Source organism: Felis catus, chromosome E2, assembly GCF_018350175.1.
Source record: "Felis catus isolate Fca126 chromosome E2, F.catus_Fca126_mat1.0, whole genome shotgun sequence".
Classification (NCBI taxonomy): domain Eukaryota; kingdom Metazoa; phylum Chordata; class Mammalia; order Carnivora; family Felidae; genus Felis; species Felis catus.
This window is the reverse complement of record NC_058382.1, coordinates 18,758,066-18,777,397: the sequence shown is the minus strand read 5'-3', so window position 1 is coordinate 18,777,397 and position 19,332 is coordinate 18,758,066. Positions and strand designations below refer to the sequence as shown.

The 19,332-nt window shown below is 52.5% G+C and overlaps 1 protein-coding gene and 1 long non-coding RNA gene across 2 annotated transcripts in view; both read left to right on the top strand.

Annotated features, from left to right (window-relative positions):
• Window positions 1–3,613: 3,613 nt before the first annotated feature.
• Window positions 3,614–19,332, top strand: part of GPI (glucose-6-phosphate isomerase) — a 26,066-nt gene continuing 10,347 nt past the window's right edge. The window contains exons 1-9 of the mRNA XM_023245645.2: window positions 3,614–3,810; window positions 4,857–4,947; window positions 5,305–5,373; window positions 6,803–6,922; window positions 11,491–11,574; window positions 11,704–11,850; window positions 12,727–12,798; window positions 13,301–13,345; window positions 14,653–14,706. Coding sequence (XP_023101413.2) covers window positions 3,689–3,810; window positions 4,857–4,947; window positions 5,305–5,373; window positions 6,803–6,922; window positions 11,491–11,574; window positions 11,704–11,850; window positions 12,727–12,798; window positions 13,301–13,345; window positions 14,653–14,706 — 804 coding nt within the window. The 5' untranslated portion in view covers window positions 3,614–3,688. The remainder of the gene's footprint in view (window positions 3,811–4,856; window positions 4,948–5,304; window positions 5,374–6,802; window positions 6,923–11,490; window positions 11,575–11,703; window positions 11,851–12,726; window positions 12,799–13,300; window positions 13,346–14,652; window positions 14,707–19,332) is intronic.
• Window positions 14,714–19,332, top strand: part of LOC123382436 — a 9,133-nt gene continuing 4,514 nt past the window's right edge. Inside the window, exon 1 of the long non-coding RNA XR_006590804.1 lies at window positions 14,714–19,322. This is a non-coding gene — a long non-coding RNA (uncharacterized LOC123382436). The remainder of the gene's footprint in view (window positions 19,323–19,332) is intronic.

The window sequence follows — 19,332 nt, the reverse complement described above, 5'->3', positions numbered from 1 at the left end:
CATGCTGCCATATACAAATCCTTAGATTCGGTCCAAAGAGACCAATAGTAATGTGGTGGTTGAATTTTCCTACCTCCCTGCTTTTTCCCTTGCTGCTGTCCTTTCTCTTTGAGATGCCGTTCTTGGCCATTTCCACTAAAACTCTACCCTGTCAATCAGAATTAATATCACAGAGGCTTGGGGCGTCTGGGTGCCTCAGTCAGTTAAGCGTCCGACTTCAGCTCAGGTCACGATCTCGCGGTGCGTGAGTTCGAGCCCCGCGTCGGGCTCTGGGCTGACGGCTCGGAGCCTGGAGCCTGCTTCTGATTCTGTGTCTCCCTCTCTCTCTGCCCCTCCCCTGTTCATGCTCTCTCTCTGTCTCAAAAATAAATAAAACGTTAAAAAAAATATATCACAGAGGCTTAATTGATGTTAAAACAGAACTGTGATGATGGGGAATTGCCAGAACGTGGCAGACAGGACAGGATTTCGATAAAGAAAAGGGCTCAGAAGGCAGGCAAACTTGGATTGATTTTCCACTTAGCAACAGAATGGCTATTTTCAGATTTCTCAACCTGTCTGTTAAATGGGGAGGACAACAGGATTGTTAACAGGGCTGCTATGAGGATTATATGGGAGAACATTTAGCGCAGAGCTCCAAACACAGTAAACTGGCAGAAGTTTAACCATGTTAGTAGTTGGATGACGAATGGCTGTCAAGTAATAATGATCTCCTTTGTCCCCTCCTATTTGTTTTCTTTCCTTATGGCCCTCCAGATAGCAATATAGTTTTCTGCTAATATGGAAAATCCATGTAACTGGGTTTTCAAAGCCCAATGTTAAATTTAAAATATTATTGGGAAATCTGGAGTCATTGAACCTGCTGGAATCACAGAGGCCAAACTGCTGGAGGTGAAAGAAGACATGACAAGGGGCACCCGGGTGGCTCGGTAGATTAAGTGTCTGACTCTTGATTTCTGCTCATATCATGATGTCACAGTTCATGAAATCGAGCCTTGCATTGGGCTCTGCGCTGACAGAGCGGAGCCTGCTTGGAATTCTTTCTCTCCCTCTGTCTCTCTGCCCCTCCCCTGTTCTCTGTCTCAAAATAAATAAAATAAACTTAAAAAAAAAAAAAAAGAGTTCTTCAAAAAGGCAATCATCAGGATTTACCTCCAGCCTCTTCTTCAGTAACCAGAGTAGCACCTGTAGGTTTCAAGTGACTGGGAGACATTAGAGAAGACAGTGTGGCAGTGCTTAGGTGAACACCCATAAAACCTTTGGAAAGAGTTGGGAGTTGTAAATGACAGCTCAGCTCCAAACAACATCAACGCTAAGAAAAATTACTGATTTATGTTCCAGCTGCAGACAGAAGAGGCCTAGCCCCAGGCACTTGGGTCCTGTACCTCTCTGGGGTTCACGCTCAACATTGTTTTCCTTGACACCAGGGACTGGTCCTCAGGTCTACTCTTTCAGAAAGGCAGCTTAACACTACCAAACACGGAATTTCTCTTGCCGGCACTTGTTCGGCTGGCTTATCTCTGATGCAATCAGGAAGGCAGAGGAAGAAACACGAGGATGGAACGTAGTGGTTTGGGATAAAGACAACAGACATCCACTGTGGTCACCAAAGAGAGCCTACTAGAAAAAAGGAGTCAGTGACTACTGTTGGGCTAGAGTCATCAGGAGAATCATAGGGCAAGTGATGATAAGGCAATGGCTACTGAGACTGGCCTTCCTTGGATGAGATTACAAAACATAGGATTTGGGGGCAGGAGTGCTGTTCTGTGTAGACAACTGGCTTGCATGGCTGGAGTATTTCTCAGTGACTCCAGTAGGACAGAGGCTGTTCGGCATTGTCAGGGTTGTGCTGAGTATGGGGAGCTCAGTTAAATCTGAGTTGACAGCTGACCTGAAACTGAGGGTAAACAAGGAGCATGTGGACAGAGCTGTTCCCTGTAAAGTCCTGCTGACCACTCATTTCTTCAGTCTTCAGCCTTAGCCTTTACGATGCCAAATATTTCTGGGCAGGAAAGGAAAAGCCATTTGCAGAGGTCAGAGGTGACAGTGACTGCATGGAGCTGGGAGGTGGGCCAGAGGAAGACCTAGGCCTGGGGGGGCATCAGGACAGGACATATTCCTGGATGGTTGGCCTTTCTAGGGGGACCAGGCAATGGAGAAGCTCAGTTTGAGTACCCAGTTTTTGGATCTCTTGTCCTCTCTGGCTGTATTTACTCTGTTTCATCCAGACTCTCATCTAGGCTCATGACTTCAACGTTTATTTATTTTTGGGACAGAGAGAGACAGAGCATGAACGGGGGAGGGGCAGAGAGAGAGGGAGACACAGAATCGGAAACAGGCTCCAGGCTCTGAGCCATCAGCCCAGAGCCCGACGCGGGGCTCGAACTCACGGACCGCGAGATCGTGACCTGGCTGAAGTCGGACGCTTAACCGACTGCGCCACCCAGGCGCCCCTAGGCTCATGACTTCAAATGCAATGTATTCACTAATGACTCCCAAGTTTTTCCTCCAGCTGGAACCTTCTCTTCCGGTACTCCAGTCATGAATACCCAATGCAACACCTACACTTCAGATGTCTAATAAGGTTTGTGATCTTCCCCCCCCCCCAAATTTTCATCTCCCCAAGATGCGATGACAATTCCATTTTTCCAGGATCTTGGGTTAAAAAGTGGATGTCACCCTTGGTTGTTCATTTTCTATCTCTCAGTTCTTCAGTGTGTCTAGATCACCATACCCAACTCCTACCACGTTGACCCAAGTCACCTTCATCCCTGGCCTGTATTGTTGCAGTAGCCTCCAATCTGTTACCCTCATTTCCATTCCTGCTACCTTGTGGGTCTGTAATTTGTAAACATGTCAAATGATGTCTTTCCACTGCTTAGATCCCTTCGATGTCTTCCTGTCGCTCTCAGAAAACCAAAGTTTTCACAAGGTCTTGTAAGTTCTGTGGTCTTCTTGCTTTCCTTCCCTCTCTGAACTCAACTTCTTTTTCTTTCATTCACACCACGCCAGCCACAAGTGCCTCCTTCCGCTTCTGAAACACCTAAGCGTGCTCGCTGGGGAATTTTCCAGTTGTTCTTCCCTTTGCCTGAGCACTTTCCCCCCAGACATCTAAAGTGGCTGGCTTCCTCACCTTATTCAGGCTTTTGCTCAAAAAGTCACCTCATTAGTCATTAACCTTGGCCATTCTATTCAAAATTGCAACCCCAATTTCCAGCACCCTTTCCAGCTTTCCTTTTCAAAGTAGCACTTACCAGCCTACGACCCACCATATATGTATTTATTACTTATGTATCTACAACACCTGGAACACTACCTGGGGCGTAGTGGGAAGTGGGAACACTACCTGGAAAGGTATTGAATGAATGGACGAAGGAAGCAGGCGGGGGAATGGGGAGCTCGGCCTCTTTACCCCAGTCACTTCCAAGCATAGGCTGGCAGACCAAGGGACTGCCTTGTTGCAGGGAGAGGCAAGCTGAGGCCCAGAGCAGCGGCGACTGCCAAGGTCGCTCGGAGGGCACTGACAGCCGGGGAGCGGAGCGGGGCGGGGAGCGGGGTGGAGCGGAGCGGGCACTGCGCCTGCGCCATAAAGGGGGTTGCGCGCAGCGAGCCTCCGCTAGCTGCGCGCCGCCCGCCCCCTCTTCCTCTTCCAAGCACGTCCCAGTCCGAGTTCCCCGCTGCTGTCGCCATGGCCGCGCTCACCCAGAACCCGCAATTCCAGAAGCTGCAGCAATGGTATCGCGAGCACGGCTCTGACCTCAACTTGCGCCGCCTTTTCGAGGGGGACAAGGAACGTTTTAACCACTTCAGGTGCGCGCGCGGGGCCGCAGGCGGGGCGCGGGCGTGCGGGACCCGGATCCGGGTGCACAGGGCGCCGCGCATCGGGTCAGGTGTGCGGCCCCGGGGCCGGGGCGGTCGGGCCGGCCGTCCCCGGGGGTCCTCGGCCGACCCCGGCCACGGATCGGGGCCCAGGTCCAGGCCCCAGTTTGTCCTTGAAGCCTCCTTGAAGCAGGTTCCTGGGGGCTCGCGGAGGTTTCGGAGCCGGACTGCTTAGTCATGAGAAGCAGGCCACTCCGCCGTTCTCCCTCCGCAGGGGCATCTCTCTCTCCACCTTCTGTCCCCGCCCCCCACCTCTAATGCCTGCCATTTGAGAAGGGGCTCCTTCCGCAGTTGTGGCCTGGGGCCCTAGCTGACGCAGCAGGCGGGAAAGGGCTGTCCCCTGAACCCCCCGCCCCTGGCCCAGAACGGGCGGGGACCCCCGAGGTTTGCGATGTGGGTGGGCGGGTCTGGGGGATTTGCGGGGAGCCGCGGAGAAAGGTGGAGATGTGGGTGCATGATTTCTACGAAGGAAGCTCGGTGTGCAGACCTATGCATGACCAGGAAATGGAAAGGAATCATTGGGAGGAAATCTTGGGGGGGGGGCAGGAATCTCGGGGTGCTCCGGTGACTGGTGCAGGTGTGTTGGGAAGGGGAGGTCTGTGGCTCCAGACTGGAAGCCCCATGACCAGCCCTGCCTTCTGAGTCCTTTCCCGATTAAGTTGAGTCGCAGAGTGCAAGCTCTAGGAGGGAATGGTCACTCCACGGGGTAGGCAGGGGCAGTGCACCCAGCCGTTGTCTTCCCGGTTTTAGCAGAGGAATGGCTCCTCAGGAAGGGTCTGCAGCCCCATTGTGTAAGGCTGGCCCCATTCACTGTGCTGGTGGGCAGACAGGCGACAGCACCGCTGTGCTGAGCAGCTGAGGCTTGTTTGGGGTGTGGCTCAGGGAGAATGTTTTTTTTCTGGATGCAGCTCTGGTCGGGGGAATGGGCTCTCCTGAGAAACGGGGTGTGGTCAGTGGCTTCTGCCATCTTTTTGCAGCTTGACCCTGAACACCAACCATGGGCGGATTCTGGTGGATTACTCAAAGAACCTTGTGACCGACAGTGTGATGCAGATGCTGGTGGACCTGGTAATGTTCTGCTGTGGGGGGCTTGACCTGTGACCCACAGTATGGCAAGCGAACCGGGGTCCTGGGAGCCTACAGGGCCTCGAGCAATTTTATTTCCTTCCCTCAGCGGACCTCAGTCACTGCCTCTGTGCGACACAGGGCTCTGAGCTCCTGCCCTCCCCCGCCCCGATTCTAAGCAGTGTTCCAGGGGATTCGGTGCCAGTGTCTGAGCAGACCCTTCGCAGGCAGTGGGGTGGGGGGCACCAGGCTGCACCTGTCTGTCAGCCCCACTGGGACTGCATCAAGCCTAGAGTTTGGTGGCTTGGGCACTTGGTTGCCAGTGTGAGTGGATCAGGCCTCAGTATCTTCTCTTCCCAGGCCAAGTCCAGGGGTGTGGAGGCTGCCCGGGAGCGCATGTTCAGTGGCGAGAAGATCAACTTCACCGAGGTGAGCTGGCCTGGGGATGGCCGACTCTACATACCCTCCAGGGCCTCTTCCTTCCCTTTGGAGTTCATCTGAGAGCACCGCACGGTGTCTTCACCTCTGCTCTTCAGCAATGTTTTTGCTTAACAAAGAGCCTGAAAGTCTATTTCCTTGAGTGGATTGCAGGGCCGTGGGGTGCATCTTCCCCAAGACTGGCAGTCTGGACCTGGTGAGGGTGGAATGGCGTCTGCTTAGAGCACATCCGAAGCCTGCAGGGCGATGGCTTATCAAGGCATGCTCAGAGAACTTAACTCTGGTCTATCTTTGCTCTGAGTTTTATTAGTGAAAAGAGAAATCTTAGGACAGAAGATCAACCTCCTCAGTGGTAGGCATCAGTAGGAAGCAGAGATATAGCCAGGCCTTGGGGGCACTGTTCCTGAATTGCTGTGGAAGCCTGGAGGCATAATAATCACTGAGTGCTAAGAGTCTTATCCTCACAGTGTTATTATCCTCCTTCACACAAGAGGAATCTGAGGCTCAGAGGGCAAGTCGCTTATCCAAGACGTTATAAGAGATAGCAAAGTTTCAAACTCAACTTGTCTCACTGCTGGGCTAGGCTGAGGGAAGCTGCAGTCAAGGAGGGCTTCCTGGAGGAGTGCATCTTATAGAATGTCGGACAGGAGTGAGGTTGGGCAGGGTGAGGGTAGAGTGGCATGATGTCTTCCACCTTAGTGAACCTCCCCTTGGGTTGGAGTCCAGAGACCGTCTCTTTCCTTTCCACCTGGGATCTATAGAGCTGTTTCCTTCAAGGACTCCTCTACTGGCTTCAGCTTGATGGGACTGTTGCTCTCACATGACAAGGACAGCTCCTTGGCACCTGTCACGGGCCTACAGTTTGGTTTGGTTTGGGTTCTGGCAGTTGGTGGGGTGGGGCCGCTTGGTGAGAGACATTTGAGTCCCTTCTTTGCTCCACATCCAAGGGGCTGGGGGTACTTTTCAGAAGGTGCCAGCAAATACCATGTACTCTCACGGAGGAGGTGAGACAAGGTTAACGAGCTCTGGTCCTCTGAGCCCATTGATTGCTTGTCTCTCACCTGTGTTCCCATTCTCCGCCTTTGCTCACTCTGTTCCTCTTTCCTTGGCTTTTCATGCTCTGAACACCGAGAGGCCCCCTGGGCTTTTCCTGGTCTCCTTCCCCCTGTGACTGTAGCCAAAGGGGAGCAGCACACGCCTGCCTCCTCCAGGTCCTGGGGTAGCCTCTACACCCAGAAGCACGCAGTAGATTCTCAGTACAAGACTGTGGTACTAACACACCTCAGGGCTCGTGTGCGTGTCCAGGGGAAAAAGGGCTGGGCTGACTCCTCGCCCAGGCTGCACCGTGCCCCCCCGGGGGCGTGGCTGCCCTGGGCTGGGGGTGGGGGTGGGGGTCTTCACACGCTGACTGCATCCCCAGGATCGGGCAGTGCTGCATGTGGCCTTGCGGAACCGGTCAAACACCCCCATTCTGGTGGATGGTAAGGATGTGATGCCAGAGGTCAACAGGGTCCTGGAGAAGATGAAGTCTTTCTGCCAGGTAAGCAGCTCCTGCGCTGGACTTGCCCTTGGCCGTGGGTGTGCATGTGTTTGAGAATCTGGGGACCTTGATGGGCCGCCCCTCCATTCTGCTTAGAGAGAACTCAAGGCCTCATCGCATGGAGGCGGTCTGTGTGCTCGCTGGCCTGGGGGCTCTACCCTTGTTGTGATGGACCTACCACTGGCAGCCACAGAGCAACCTCTTTGCTGAACTGTAATCACCTGTGGGCTCATGGTGACAGTCTGGCCAGAATAAAGATCCGAAAAGAAAACTGAGGCCCCTAAGGGATGGGATGGTAGAGGAGAGGAGGTAGAGCAGGTAGAAGAGAGACTTGCTTTTTCTAATCTCTTTAGCAACATGCTCTTATTTTTTAATCTAGAACTAGATAAATTGAATGGTTTTTTAATTTAACTTTATTTTTTTCATGCTTATTTTTGAGAGAGAGTACATGCACGTGGGGGAGGGGCAGAGAGAGAGGGAGACACAGAATCCAAAGCAGGCTCCAGGCTCTGAGCTGTCAGCTCAGAGCCCGATGCGGGGCTTGAACTCATGAACTGTGAGATCATGACCTGAGCCAAAGTCGGATGCTCAACCAGCTGAGCCACCCAGGTGCCATGATAAATTCAGTGTTTTAACATTTCCTTGACCGTGCCCCCAGCTTGCTCTCCAGAGGCAGCATTTATAGCAGTTTCTGTGAAATCTTCTGAAAGCTTCCTATGCGTGTGCTATGTGTATACGTACATCTTTCTCTTCTTTGAAACATGTATGTACACATGTATACACACACATGGGTTCATTTTTAACTACTTTTTGCAGCTTATTTGTACTTGTAAATAAGTAAGACGTGTCCCTCTGTCCACATAACGGTGCCTCCTTTTCCTGTGGTGGGTGGGTGTAGATGTTGCTTCAGAGATCAGCTAGAGATTTCCCCACATCAACCACTGTTGCCTTAGTGTCTGTTCCAGGGTCGATTCTGCAAGGGTTAGAGGACATCCTCAAGCCTGGGGTACAGGGGTGATGTACGTGTGTGTGTGTGTGTGTGTGCGCGCGCGCGCGCGCATGCACATGTGCACATAGCATGTATGGGCTGTGTGTGCTCTGAGAGTGATAATCTGGGCTCTGGTCAGCTTGTCCCTGGGAGCAGAGACCCCCACCTGTGACTGGCCCAAGTCTGTTTGCTTTGGCTACCAGCCATTTCAGACCTCAGACAGCAGCAGTGATCTGGCCATCAGTCCTGGTGGCCTGGCCAAATGAGTAGAACTTTGTGGGGTGAGGAAGGGTTGGCATCCTGATGAGACTCTGGATTCCACAGTGTTCCTTAATAGTGTGGTCGGTACTTATGATGGGCTTTGGGTGTAGGGAAGGGCCTTTCCAGCCATCAGGGGTGAGTGGTGGAGCTGACACGTGTCAGAAGCTGGTGCTCTTTCGGATGAGCGCGTGTGTGCTCAGGCCTGCGGCGTGGAGAGTGTGGCGCTGGCCGACCGGGAAGCTATTTCCAGGAAAGCACTCCTTTAGAGCTGGCTGTGGGATACCTGACTCAGACTGATGGGGTATTTATAGTTCAAAAAAAGCTACTGAGTGGCAGCAATTCTACGGTGAGGAACACTCCCCATAGCTGTGCCGAGGTTAGAAGTTTGCCAAGGTCGGGTTGAGGATGCTCGCCATGATCCTGATTATAGTGTCAAAAGTCACAAACAACCTGGGCTCAGGGCACCTGGCTGGCTCAGTCGGTGGAGCGTGTGATTCTTGATCTTGGGGTCGTGAGTTTGAGCCCCACATTGGCCATAGAGACTACTTAAAAATAAAATCTTTAAAAATGAAAAAAAGATTAAAAAACACAAACAGCCTGAGCCCATTTTATCAACGAACTAATTAGTAAAATCAGTATATGTTTATATATTGTAGTCCCGGGCACCATTAGATATTAGGGAGCTATGGTTACCTTGACCTGCCCTGCTGTTGAGGATGTGCAATGAAGTTGGAAATGGAAATTGCAAAACTGGCATGTGTTGTAAAACCCCATCTGGTGGAAGAAAGGCTGTGCGTAGTCATATTAAAGACACAAGTTTTCTCCCCTGGGATGCTTTATTGTAACAAAACTTTAATGGTGAGAGGGAGGTTTGAGAAGCTGAAGAACTTTATTTTTTTATTGATGGAAAACTTCCCATGAAAATTGGTTGCCTTATTATTTCATTTTTTAAATTTTTTTTTTCAACGTTTATTTATTTTTCGGACAGAGAGAGACAGAGCATGAACGGGGGAGGGGCAGAGAGAGAGGGAGACACAGAATCGGAAACAGGCTCTAGGCTCTGAGCCATCAGCCCAGAGCCCGACGCGGGGCTCGAACTCACGGACCGCGAGATCGTGACCTGGCTGAAGTCGGACGCTTAACCGACTGCGCCACCCAGGCGCCCCTTGCCTTATTATTTTAAAAAAGAAAAAGGTTGCTGAGTCTTACTGGTTTGGGGAAAGATGTATATAGTAGTTTTCTATTGGTGTATAATAAATTGCTCCAAAACTTAGCAGCTGAAGACAGCGATTGACGTTTCTGTGGATCGGGATTTGCAGCGGCTGTGCTGGCTGGTTCTGGTCTCATAAGGTTGTAGTCAAGATACTGGCCAAGGTTAGCGCTCATCTGAAGGCTTGATGGAGCCTGCAGGATCTGCATCCAAGAGGACTCACTCGCTATTAATGCTGGCTTTGGGGAGGCTTCAGTTCCTCACCTTGCGGACCTCCGTACAGCAGTGTCCTCATGACAAGGCAGCTGATTTCCCCAAATGAGTGATCCAAGGGAAAGCAAGACAGAGTGCCTCAGGGTCTTTTAGTACCTTGAGCTAGCACGTGAAATTACATCTTTCATTCCTGTACGACTGTGTTAGTTGTATAGGTCAGTTCTGATCAAAGGAGGAGGGGACAGCACAAGGACGTGAACACCAGAAGGAGGTGAGGACCACTGGGAGCGATCTTGGGAGTTGGCTACACAGTCTGCCTTCTGGCTCCCAGTAATTATGTTCCTTCCACATGGAGAACACCCTACTCACTTTCTCCTAAGGCTGTATCCCATTACAAGATCAGCTGGAAGTCCAGAACCTCATCATCAGAATGAGGTAGAGGTCGAGCAGTATCTGCATTTCCTTTAATGCAACTCAGATATACTTCCTTTTGATGTGAAGACATGTGAATTAAAGAAACAATTTATTTGCACCACACACACCCAACCCACAACGGTGAGGTAGGTGTAGGATAGTTGATATAGGAGAATTCCTGTTCAAAGAGAGGGGAGATGGGAGGCACACAGGAGTCATTGGTCCAAACCATTTTGAAATCCAGCAGGACATAGACTCGAGGTTGGCTTGGTTAGGACTCAAGGTCTAGGAATCATTTCTCAAGGATTTTGGCCTTGCCCTCATTCATTCTTTTTACCTGAAAGGTAGTTTGTGTTTGCAGCTACATAGGTTTTTCGGCCTGCTTACTGCCCATAGAAACGTGGGTATCTAGGGATGCCTGAGTGGCTCAGTTGGTTAAGCTTCCAATATCGGCTCAGGTCATGATCTTGTGGTCTGTGAATTTGAGCCGTACCGTCAGGCGCTGCACTGACCGGTCAGAGCCTGGAGCCTGCTTTGGATTCTGTGTCTCCCTCTCTCTCTGCCCCTCCCCTGCTTGCTCGCTCTCTCTCTCTCAAAAATAAATGTTGGAAAAAAAAAAAAAACATGGGTATCTAAAGCCCTCTTTTCCTTTTGTACTATCTCTGTCCCTTTCAGTCCAAGCTGGTAGTGTTTCTGACAATTCAGTTGTCTTTGTGGGTCTCCTATGAAGCTTACTGAGGGGGGGTTCACTCCATCAGGCAAAAACCATACCTACAAATATCTTCAAGACAAGGCCTTTTCTATCATTGTTTTTGAGAGTGAGTTTCCTCAGAAGCCGGATATTTGACCAAAATGTTTTCTGTGTTACCACTTTAGCTCCTTCTGAGATCTAAACAAAGCATTTTATAGCCACACTCTCTGCTTCACCTTCTCACTGTGCCCTAGATTTGATCTTTGCCAAAGAGCCATCTCTTAATTTTAGCCCCTGTTGCCTAGAGAAGCTGGGAATTTCTAAACCCAAGAAGCTAGGTGGTTCCTTTAACACGACTAATGGGTTAATGTACCTGATGGGTGCACAGGTCCCTTATTCAGCTTGGGGGTGGTATGCAGTGTTGTAAACACCAGGAGACAGGAATCGGTGGGGTCCGTGTGGAGCTTGGCTGCATGTCTGATGGTCCTGTCCCTGGCACCAGCCCCAGTAGTTGGCATTTCACGTCCCTCAGTCTCTCATACATTAGATTCTGCTGAGAGTTCACCCCCGTTTGGCAAATTCTGACAATGTTACTGAGGTGGGGGTGTCCCCTACTTTGTTAATGATGAAATAGGGTCTAGCTGGGGGGGTGAGTATGGCAGGGATTTGCCAGTGTGGTCTCAGTAGGACCCTGTGAGGGTCTGGACGTTGGGCTTGAGATGTAAGGATCCTTTTGAGCAGCACTTTATACTTGGACGTTTGGGCTGAACACACCTCCCACTCTGCACCAGCGTGTCCGAAGCGGTGACTGGAAGGGGTACTCAGGCAAGCCCATCACAGACGTCATCAACATCGGCATCGGTGGCTCTGACCTGGTAAGGAGGACTCCTTTGGGATGGGGTGAGGGGTCCCACCCAGAGTCTTGGTTTTTCCAGGGTGAGACCTGGCTTTCCCCACTTCTGTAGGCCCTGAGCCTTGTTTTCTGATGCTGCATCTCCCCACAGGGACCCCTCATGGTGACTGAAGCCCTTAAGCCGTATTCTTCAGGAGATCCCCGGGTCTGGTTTGTCTCCAACATCGATGGGACCCACATTGCCAAAACTCTGGCCACCCTGAACCCCGAGTCCTCCCTGTTCATCATTGCCTCCAAGGTACGGGCCTTGGACCCAGCCTGGCTCCCCAGCCCTGTGTGTGGTTGGTGGGGGTGGGGCGGGGTGGGTAGATCCTCCTGAGCACATCGTGCTTCGTGGATCAGGTCTGGCAAGCTGTGCTCAGACTGTTCTTGTCAGGCGGTAAATGCGGTTTACCTGATGGAAACCCGAACTGGTCAGTTAGAACCTTCGTCTTGTTTGCTTGCTTTTTGTTTGTTTGTTTTTGAGAGAGAGGGTGGGAGACACAGAACTCAAAGCAGGCTCCAGGCTCTGCCCTGCCAGCACAGAGCCCGATGCGGGGATCGAACTCACAAACTGTGAGATCATGACCTGAGCCAAAGTTGGACGCTTAACCCCCTGAGGCACCCAGGCGCCCCAGAACTTTCATATCTGCTTGTTCTGTGGGATCTGTGCCCAGCTTGGGTTTTGTTTGTGGCCATTTATGCCCTGTTTACTCCCATCGGTGCACATAAAATATGAAGAATTCCATCTGGATTCTGAGATCACAGCCTAGCCTGGGCCAAAGGAGCCCCCAGCATGGCCACTGCCCCGTTCCTGGAAGATGCTTTGGCCTTTGACCTGTGGTGGAGGAGTGGTGCGTGTGGGTGGGATGGGCGCTGTGTATGTGGCTTTCACTAGGATTCTTCTCAATCTGGTTGGGAAGTCCTGGAGTCACAGGATCATGGTAATACTTCCAGGCCTCTGCCCCAGAGAGAACCACTCATTGTGACTTTGTGGACAGTTGGGCAGAGGTTGGAGTGACTGTCACTGCTTCTTGTGATAACTGGGCACCCACATGGCCTCTGCCACTGAACCCTGGGTCTGGGTCACAGCGACCCTGAGCTGGGGGCTGACTGCTGTACTTTCTGGCTGTAGACCTTTACCACCCAGGAGACCATTACGAATGCGGAGACAGCGAAGGAGTGGTTTCTCCTGTCTGCCAAGGATGTGAGTGCCGGGGTGGATGGTGGGCATTGTGTGGGCTGGGAAGGACTGGGTGGGCCTGCCTGTCCACCTGAGTGGCCAAGCCTAATGCTACATGGGGCCCTATTTCTCCTGACGTTGGCAGCAGGAGGCAGCCTCTCTTGGTGCCCACCTTTTCTGGTTAAGACGTTTCCCAGTCCCAGACATATCAAGTGTGTCAGAACCTGGTCTGACTAGCTGATGGCACTTTAAGGTCCCTTGGCCTTGTAGGGCCTTCTCTACCCCTGGCCACACTCATTTGTTTAGAGGGGAGGGACCCTCAGCCTTGTGTGCCTGCGAGGTAGACTGGGCCTCTAACTCCTCTCTCCTCTTGACCTTGACGTGGGGCTCCTCCAACAGCCTTAGAGCCCAGGACTGGGAGCAGTGAGTCCCACCCAGGACCTCAGTTTCTCCAGGGGTGGGAGGCTCACTACCCTTGGGCGGCCTCTGGACTCAGTTCGGTGTAACCTGGCTCTGTCTCTTGTAGCCTTCTGCAGTCGCGAAGCACTTTGTCGCCCTGTCTACCAACACGGTAAGTGCCCGTGTGGGCTCCCAGACTTCCTCCCTGGGAGGGCCCAGGCCACGTCAAGGTGTCAAGGTCATAGCCTATTAGAAAACTCAAGCTGAGATGTGATTCGCACGTCTGGGGATCTTGGCTGGGCTGATGGGATAGAAGGGGTCAGTTGCCTGTGACGGAGGTGAGCGGCACAGCACCCCTTCTGCGTCCTGCCGTCACATCTGTGCAGCTCCAAAGAGGGATCCCGTTGACCCTGTCTACCTCCAACGCCTGGCTGAAATCCAGAACGCTCCACACACATCATCTCCTTTGGCCTCTGCCACCCTGCCCCTGGCCTGTCCCCACATGGGATGTGCAGGGTAGGGGTGGAGGGTGCATCTCATTTCTTATATAAGAACATTAAGCCCCAGTGAAGGATTTTTGCCCAGTGACTGCATGAGTCAGTGAAGCTGGGAACCGGTCTCCTGCCTGCCAGTTCTTACAGTCTGCCTGGCCTGGGGCTGTGCGAGGTGGGGGGGGTGGGGCTGTGTGCCAGGAGTAACAAACCTCGTGGGCACTTGCTGTCTGGTGGGCTTTGTACTAGGCTATGTCAGAGCTGGAAGCACACAGGTTTTCCTAACCGTTCCCCCCACCTCCTCTGCCCCTCATATCTGACTCGCACCCCTGCCTCCAGGGCTGCCCTACCCAGAGGGGGAGGCAGGAGCACCTCTTAACGCTGGCTGACCAGAGCACCACTGTCTGCCTTCTGCCGGCAGAGTTGAGACTGGTTGGTAGAGTCATCTCCTCCTATCTGACTAGGGTTGCTGACCCTCTGTGCACAGGGGACCAAGCACCTGAGGAACAGGGTTGGCCATCTCCTAAAGGCTTTCTAGGGAAGGGTCACCGTCTCAGATACTGGAAGGGGCTGGACAGGTGTCCTGGCTGTGTGACACCTGGCCTGGGAGGTGGCCCCTGCCCCTCTCGGGTTCCCGCCCTGGGCTCAGTTTCCCGTATGTCCTGGATGGGTTGGTGTCTGCACCTCAACAGGTCCAGGAGGTGGGTGTTGCAGGGTAGTGTGTGGGCCAGGTCCCCGCACTGGGTGTGTGGCCTCCCGCCACAGGAGGGCTTCATGGACACCAGGCTGCAGCTGTTTCTGGGTATGAGCCGGCCTTGTGTCCAGTTCTAGGGGTGAAATCTGCTGGTTCCTGCCCGGCATTGACCGGCTACTCCAGCCCTGCCCCATCTGCCCGCAGCTTGAATGGCATGACGCCTGGCACCCAGGAGCTCCTGGTCTCATCCAGCTAATGTAGGCTTCCTTCCTTCTCTCCCTTTGCCCCTTTTAGACTAAAGTGAAGGAGTTTGGGATTGACCCTCAAAACATGTTCGAGTTCTGGGATGTAAGTAAAGACACTTCCTTGTGCTGGGTGAATTATGTGTCCTTTGCCAGGCGTGACCACTGAGACACACATGAGGGGCCTATGAGGTCAGGTCAACATTTATTGAGCACCTGCTGCATGCCTAGCTTTGGGAAATGGCCGAGAGGCCCTCAGAGAGGCTTATGGGGCAGGAGCAGCCCAGTCAGGATGAGGGCTCCACTTCCACTGAGGGCGGGCTGAGCTTGCAAGGCCAAGATAACATTCCCCTGGGTGCCTGCCAGCGGCCCCCACCGTGGGGTAACTGGAGTCACCCTTACCCACTTCACTAAACTTGAGGTTGTGAGTTATTCTCAGTGTTGACCTTTTCCTGAACTGCAGCTGCAATCTGTAAAGGCCAAGGGACAGGGTGAGGCAGGAGGTGTGACTGGGCAGGCCTGCTCCAGAGGGGTGGAAATAGCCGGCAGATGGCAGAGAGGAGGTGCCAGGCCTGGGGCCTGCACGGAGCCTTGTCAGGCAGCCTGCAGAACAAACCTCGCCTGAGCAGCCCTAGCAGCAGGTGGTCAGGGACTCATCTCAGCTATGGCCACAGCTGGTGCCAAACAGTGAGCGGGACCTATCCTTGCGGCTTGCCTGAGCGTGGCCCTGGTGGGAGAAAGGCTCTGGCTGTGGAATGCAGGGGAGGCTTGGGGTGCAGGGTGCAGTGTGGGTGCTGTGAATGCAGCAGGTGCTGTTCTAACACGTGACCGTAGCAGGCACACCAAAGAGGGTGTCATCCAGTGGGAGTTTTCCCACTGGGGCTGTTTGCAGGCCTTTAGACTGGGAGCTGTTTGCTCGGTGGCCGCATCCACAGATGTGATCTCCTTTGAAAGCTCTGAAGGCCTCGGAGTCTGGGAGAAAATGAAGCTCTAAGGCCCTAAGGCATCTGTTGTGTGTAATGAGTTAACTTCTTTCTAGAATGGGACTAATTATGTACCATCCTTGGAAGAATTGAGAAGAGTCACTCAGATCATTTTCTGCATCCTGTGGCTCAGATGAGGAACCCCGGTCGAGAGAGGCTGTGCAGCTTCTAACATGTTGCATGTCTGATAAAGTAGGGGAGGCGCCTTCTACCTCTTTCCCGGGATCTGGAGCCTGAACAGGAGGTGGTCAGGAACGAGTGGCCTGCCAGTCACCCCTCTGTGGGTTTTCACTGGCCGTAACAGTCCAGCGTGCAGAGATGAAGGGGGGTGTGGCTTAGGGAGAGGCGCAGGTCTCCAGGTAAGGCCTGGGGTAAGGCATGGGGCTGGGGCTGGGCAGTGTGGCCTGAGTGACCGAGGTGGGCACAATGAAGGCCTCCTGGGCCAGGCCATGCATACCACATACACAGTGGCTGCAGGAGGGACCTGCCTTGGTCACTAAGGATGTATATCATTTTGAATCAAGAGGTGTCACCTGAGGAGCCAGGGACAGGGGAAATTTCTGGAGCCTAGTATCTCTCAGGTGAGACAGAGGGTCAGGACAGACATAGGGGATTTTGTACTGGCTTAGAGGTAAGATCAGAAGAGTCCAGTCTGGCAGGGGGACATATAAGTGGTGAGCCTGGTCATTTAGGGTCAGTCATGGGGTAGCCTCGTGTCGGGATCAGGCAGAGGTACGATGGTAAATAGTGGGGTTTCTCAGGGCTCGGCGGCTCAGCCACAGTCCGCATACATTGGAGAGCTAACTTTGACTGGTGGGGTCTGAAGAGGAGCCAGGACAGGTACAGGTGAGTTCTGAGGAGGAGCAAGGACAGGTAAAGGTACTGATGAGGTCTATGAATTCTGGAAAAAGACACCAGTATTTACAGATGGTTCTATCAAGTGAGGTCTGAGAAACCAAAGTCATGTACAGGTACTTTAACCTGGATCTATGAAGTGAAGTCCCTGGCATAGGACAGTCATATACATCGGGGTCTCTCTTGACTGGTTCTGCAAAGTGAGCATCAGGCCATGGGTGTGTGCTCACTCAAATGAGGTGATTAAAACTCAGAATTAGGCAAATACACATAAGCCCCCTGAGCCACATCAGCCACCTGGCTCTCGGCATCCTGACCAGGTGTGATAAGCAGAGCTCAGAGGTTGCAGAGGCCTTTGCGGATCCACAACCAGCCAAGGTTCTGGCACTGGGTTCTGGCTGGGGTGGGGTTTGAGGGGCCCAGAGAGGTAAAGTTAGGAATAGAGCAAGTTATAAAAGGTGAGGACTGGGGAGTTGGGGCGTGTGAAACAGATACAGGAGCTGTGTTGGTAAGGTATAGTTTGAGAGGCTCGTGGCAGACAAAGGTCTAGAGACCCACGTCTATAGGGTGAGAGGTCTGAGGCCCAAGGGGCTCTCACCAGTCCTCCCTCAGGCCCAGGAAAGCAGCCAGGAATTTGTCCCGTCTGAGAGAAATACTGTTCGGATTAAGTTTGTACAGTGGAGTCGGCCAGGGGCGGTGTGTAGAGCCACATCTGTCTGAGGTCTCAGGAGCTAGAGTCAGACAAGGTGTGTATAACTAGGCAGGTTTCTTAGGGAGGCCTGAGGAGCCAAGATTTGGCACATATAGGTAGAAGCGGGTTGCTCAGGTAAGGACACTGGAGTTGGAAAAGGGCAGAGAGAGCAAAGTCTGACAAGTGAGGACTAGAAATCCATGGTCAGGTCCAGGTCAGAGCTATGTCCTCAGGTGATATCCAGCAGTTCTGGTCGTGCACAACTCGGTGATCCTAGAGGTGGTCCTGGGTCCCCTGGCAAAAGACTGAAAAGCTGGAGTCAGGCAAAAGGAAGGGGAAGGGGAACTGCATCCATGAATTCTGGGTCTGGCTCAGGTATGTAGAACAGGTCTGTGTCAGGTGGGGCTTGAAGAGTTGAGGTGAGATACAGGTTTGTACTTTGGGTTTCTACCAAGTAAGGTCTGAATGCTGAGGTCAGGCTCTGGTTAGTATTCTGAATCTGAGGAGCTGGGGTCAAGCACAGGTGGGTAGAGCTGAGTTTTTCAGGTAACATCTATGAAACCAAAGGCAAGCAGAGGTAGATTGAGCTGAAAAGCCATGGTTAGGTTCATTCAACTCTGTCTCACCATTGAGTTTAGGCATACGTTGGTAGACGAGATCTGTCAGGCGAGGCCTAAGGAGCTGGTGTTAGGCTTATGTAGAAAGAACTGTATCTCTTAGATGATCTCTGAGGATATGAAGTGAAGTCAGGAGGACAGGGCTCAGTCTCTCAGGTGAGATCTTAGGAACCAGGATTGGGTACGAGTGACTAGATCTGGATCTCCTAGGTAAGGTCAAGATCAGCAGATAGAACTGCATCTCTGCCTATCTTGTAGAATTATTTTGCAAGATTGACGAGTTGTGGCCAGGTACAGGTATATGGAATTGAGTTTCTCAGGAAGGGTCTACGGAGTCTGTAAATGGCACAGGTTTGTATCCTTGGGACTGTCAGTATAGTTCAGCACAGGTGAGTACAGCAGGGTTTATCAGGTAAGGTCTGTGGAGCCAAGATTAGGGCAGGTTCACAACACTCAATCTGTCCAGTGAGTTCTAATAAGTCACAGTCCAGCCCTGGGAAGAACCGAATGTCTTAGGTGAGATGTGAGCAACGGAGATGAGGTATAGGTAGGCGGAGCTAGCCCACTAGGTACAGTCTCAGAAGCAAGCACAGGTAGGTAGAATTGCACTGCCAGGTGTGGTCTGAAGAGCCAGGGTCCAGCACTGGTAGGCAGATCCAGCCCACCAGGTGAGGTCTGAGGACCCAGGGGTCAAGCACAGGTAGGCAAAACTGGCCCACCAAGTATGGTCTGAGAAGCCAGGGTCAAGCCCAGGTAGGTAGAACAGGCTCACCAAGGTGAAGTCTGAGGAACCAATGAGAAACACAGGTAGGAAGAGCTGGTCCGGCAGGTGAGGTGTGAGGAACCAGGGTCAACCATAGGTCCACCAGGTATGGTCTGAGGAGTCAGAGTCAAGCACAGGTAAGTAAAACCGCCAGGTATGATCTGAGAAGCCAAAGTCAAGCAAAGGTAGGTAGGACTGGCCTATCAGGTGAAGTCTGAGGAACTGGAGTCAAGCACAGGTAGGCAGATATGGCTTGCCAGGTGAGGTCTCAGGAGCCAGGGTCAAGCACAGGTAGGTAGAATTGGCCTGCCGGGTATGATCTGAGGAGCCAAAGTCAAGCACAGGTAGGTAAACTGGTCCACAAAGGGTGGTTGGAGGAGCCAAGATCAAGCACAGGTAGGCAGAGCTTGCCTGGCATGTGAGGTCTGAGGAACCAGGATCAACCATAGGTGGGTAGAACTGGTCCACCAGGTATGGTCTGAGGAGCCTAGGTCAAGCACAGGTAGGCAGATCTGGCTTGCCAGGTGAGGTCTGAAGAAGCAGGGTCAAACACAGGTAGGTAGAACTGGTATATCAAGCAGCCTCAGGAACTGGAGTCAAGCACAGGTAGGCAGAACTGGCCTATGAGGTGAAGTCTGAGGAACTGAGGTCAAGCACAGGTAGGCAGATCTGCATTGCTAGGTGAGGTCTGAGGAGCCAGGGTCAAGCACAGGTAGGTAGGTAGAACTAGCTTACCTGGTACAGTCTGAGGAACCGGGGTTAAGCACAGGTAACACTGCCAGGTACGATCTGAGGAGCCAAGGTCAAGCATAGGTAGGTAGAA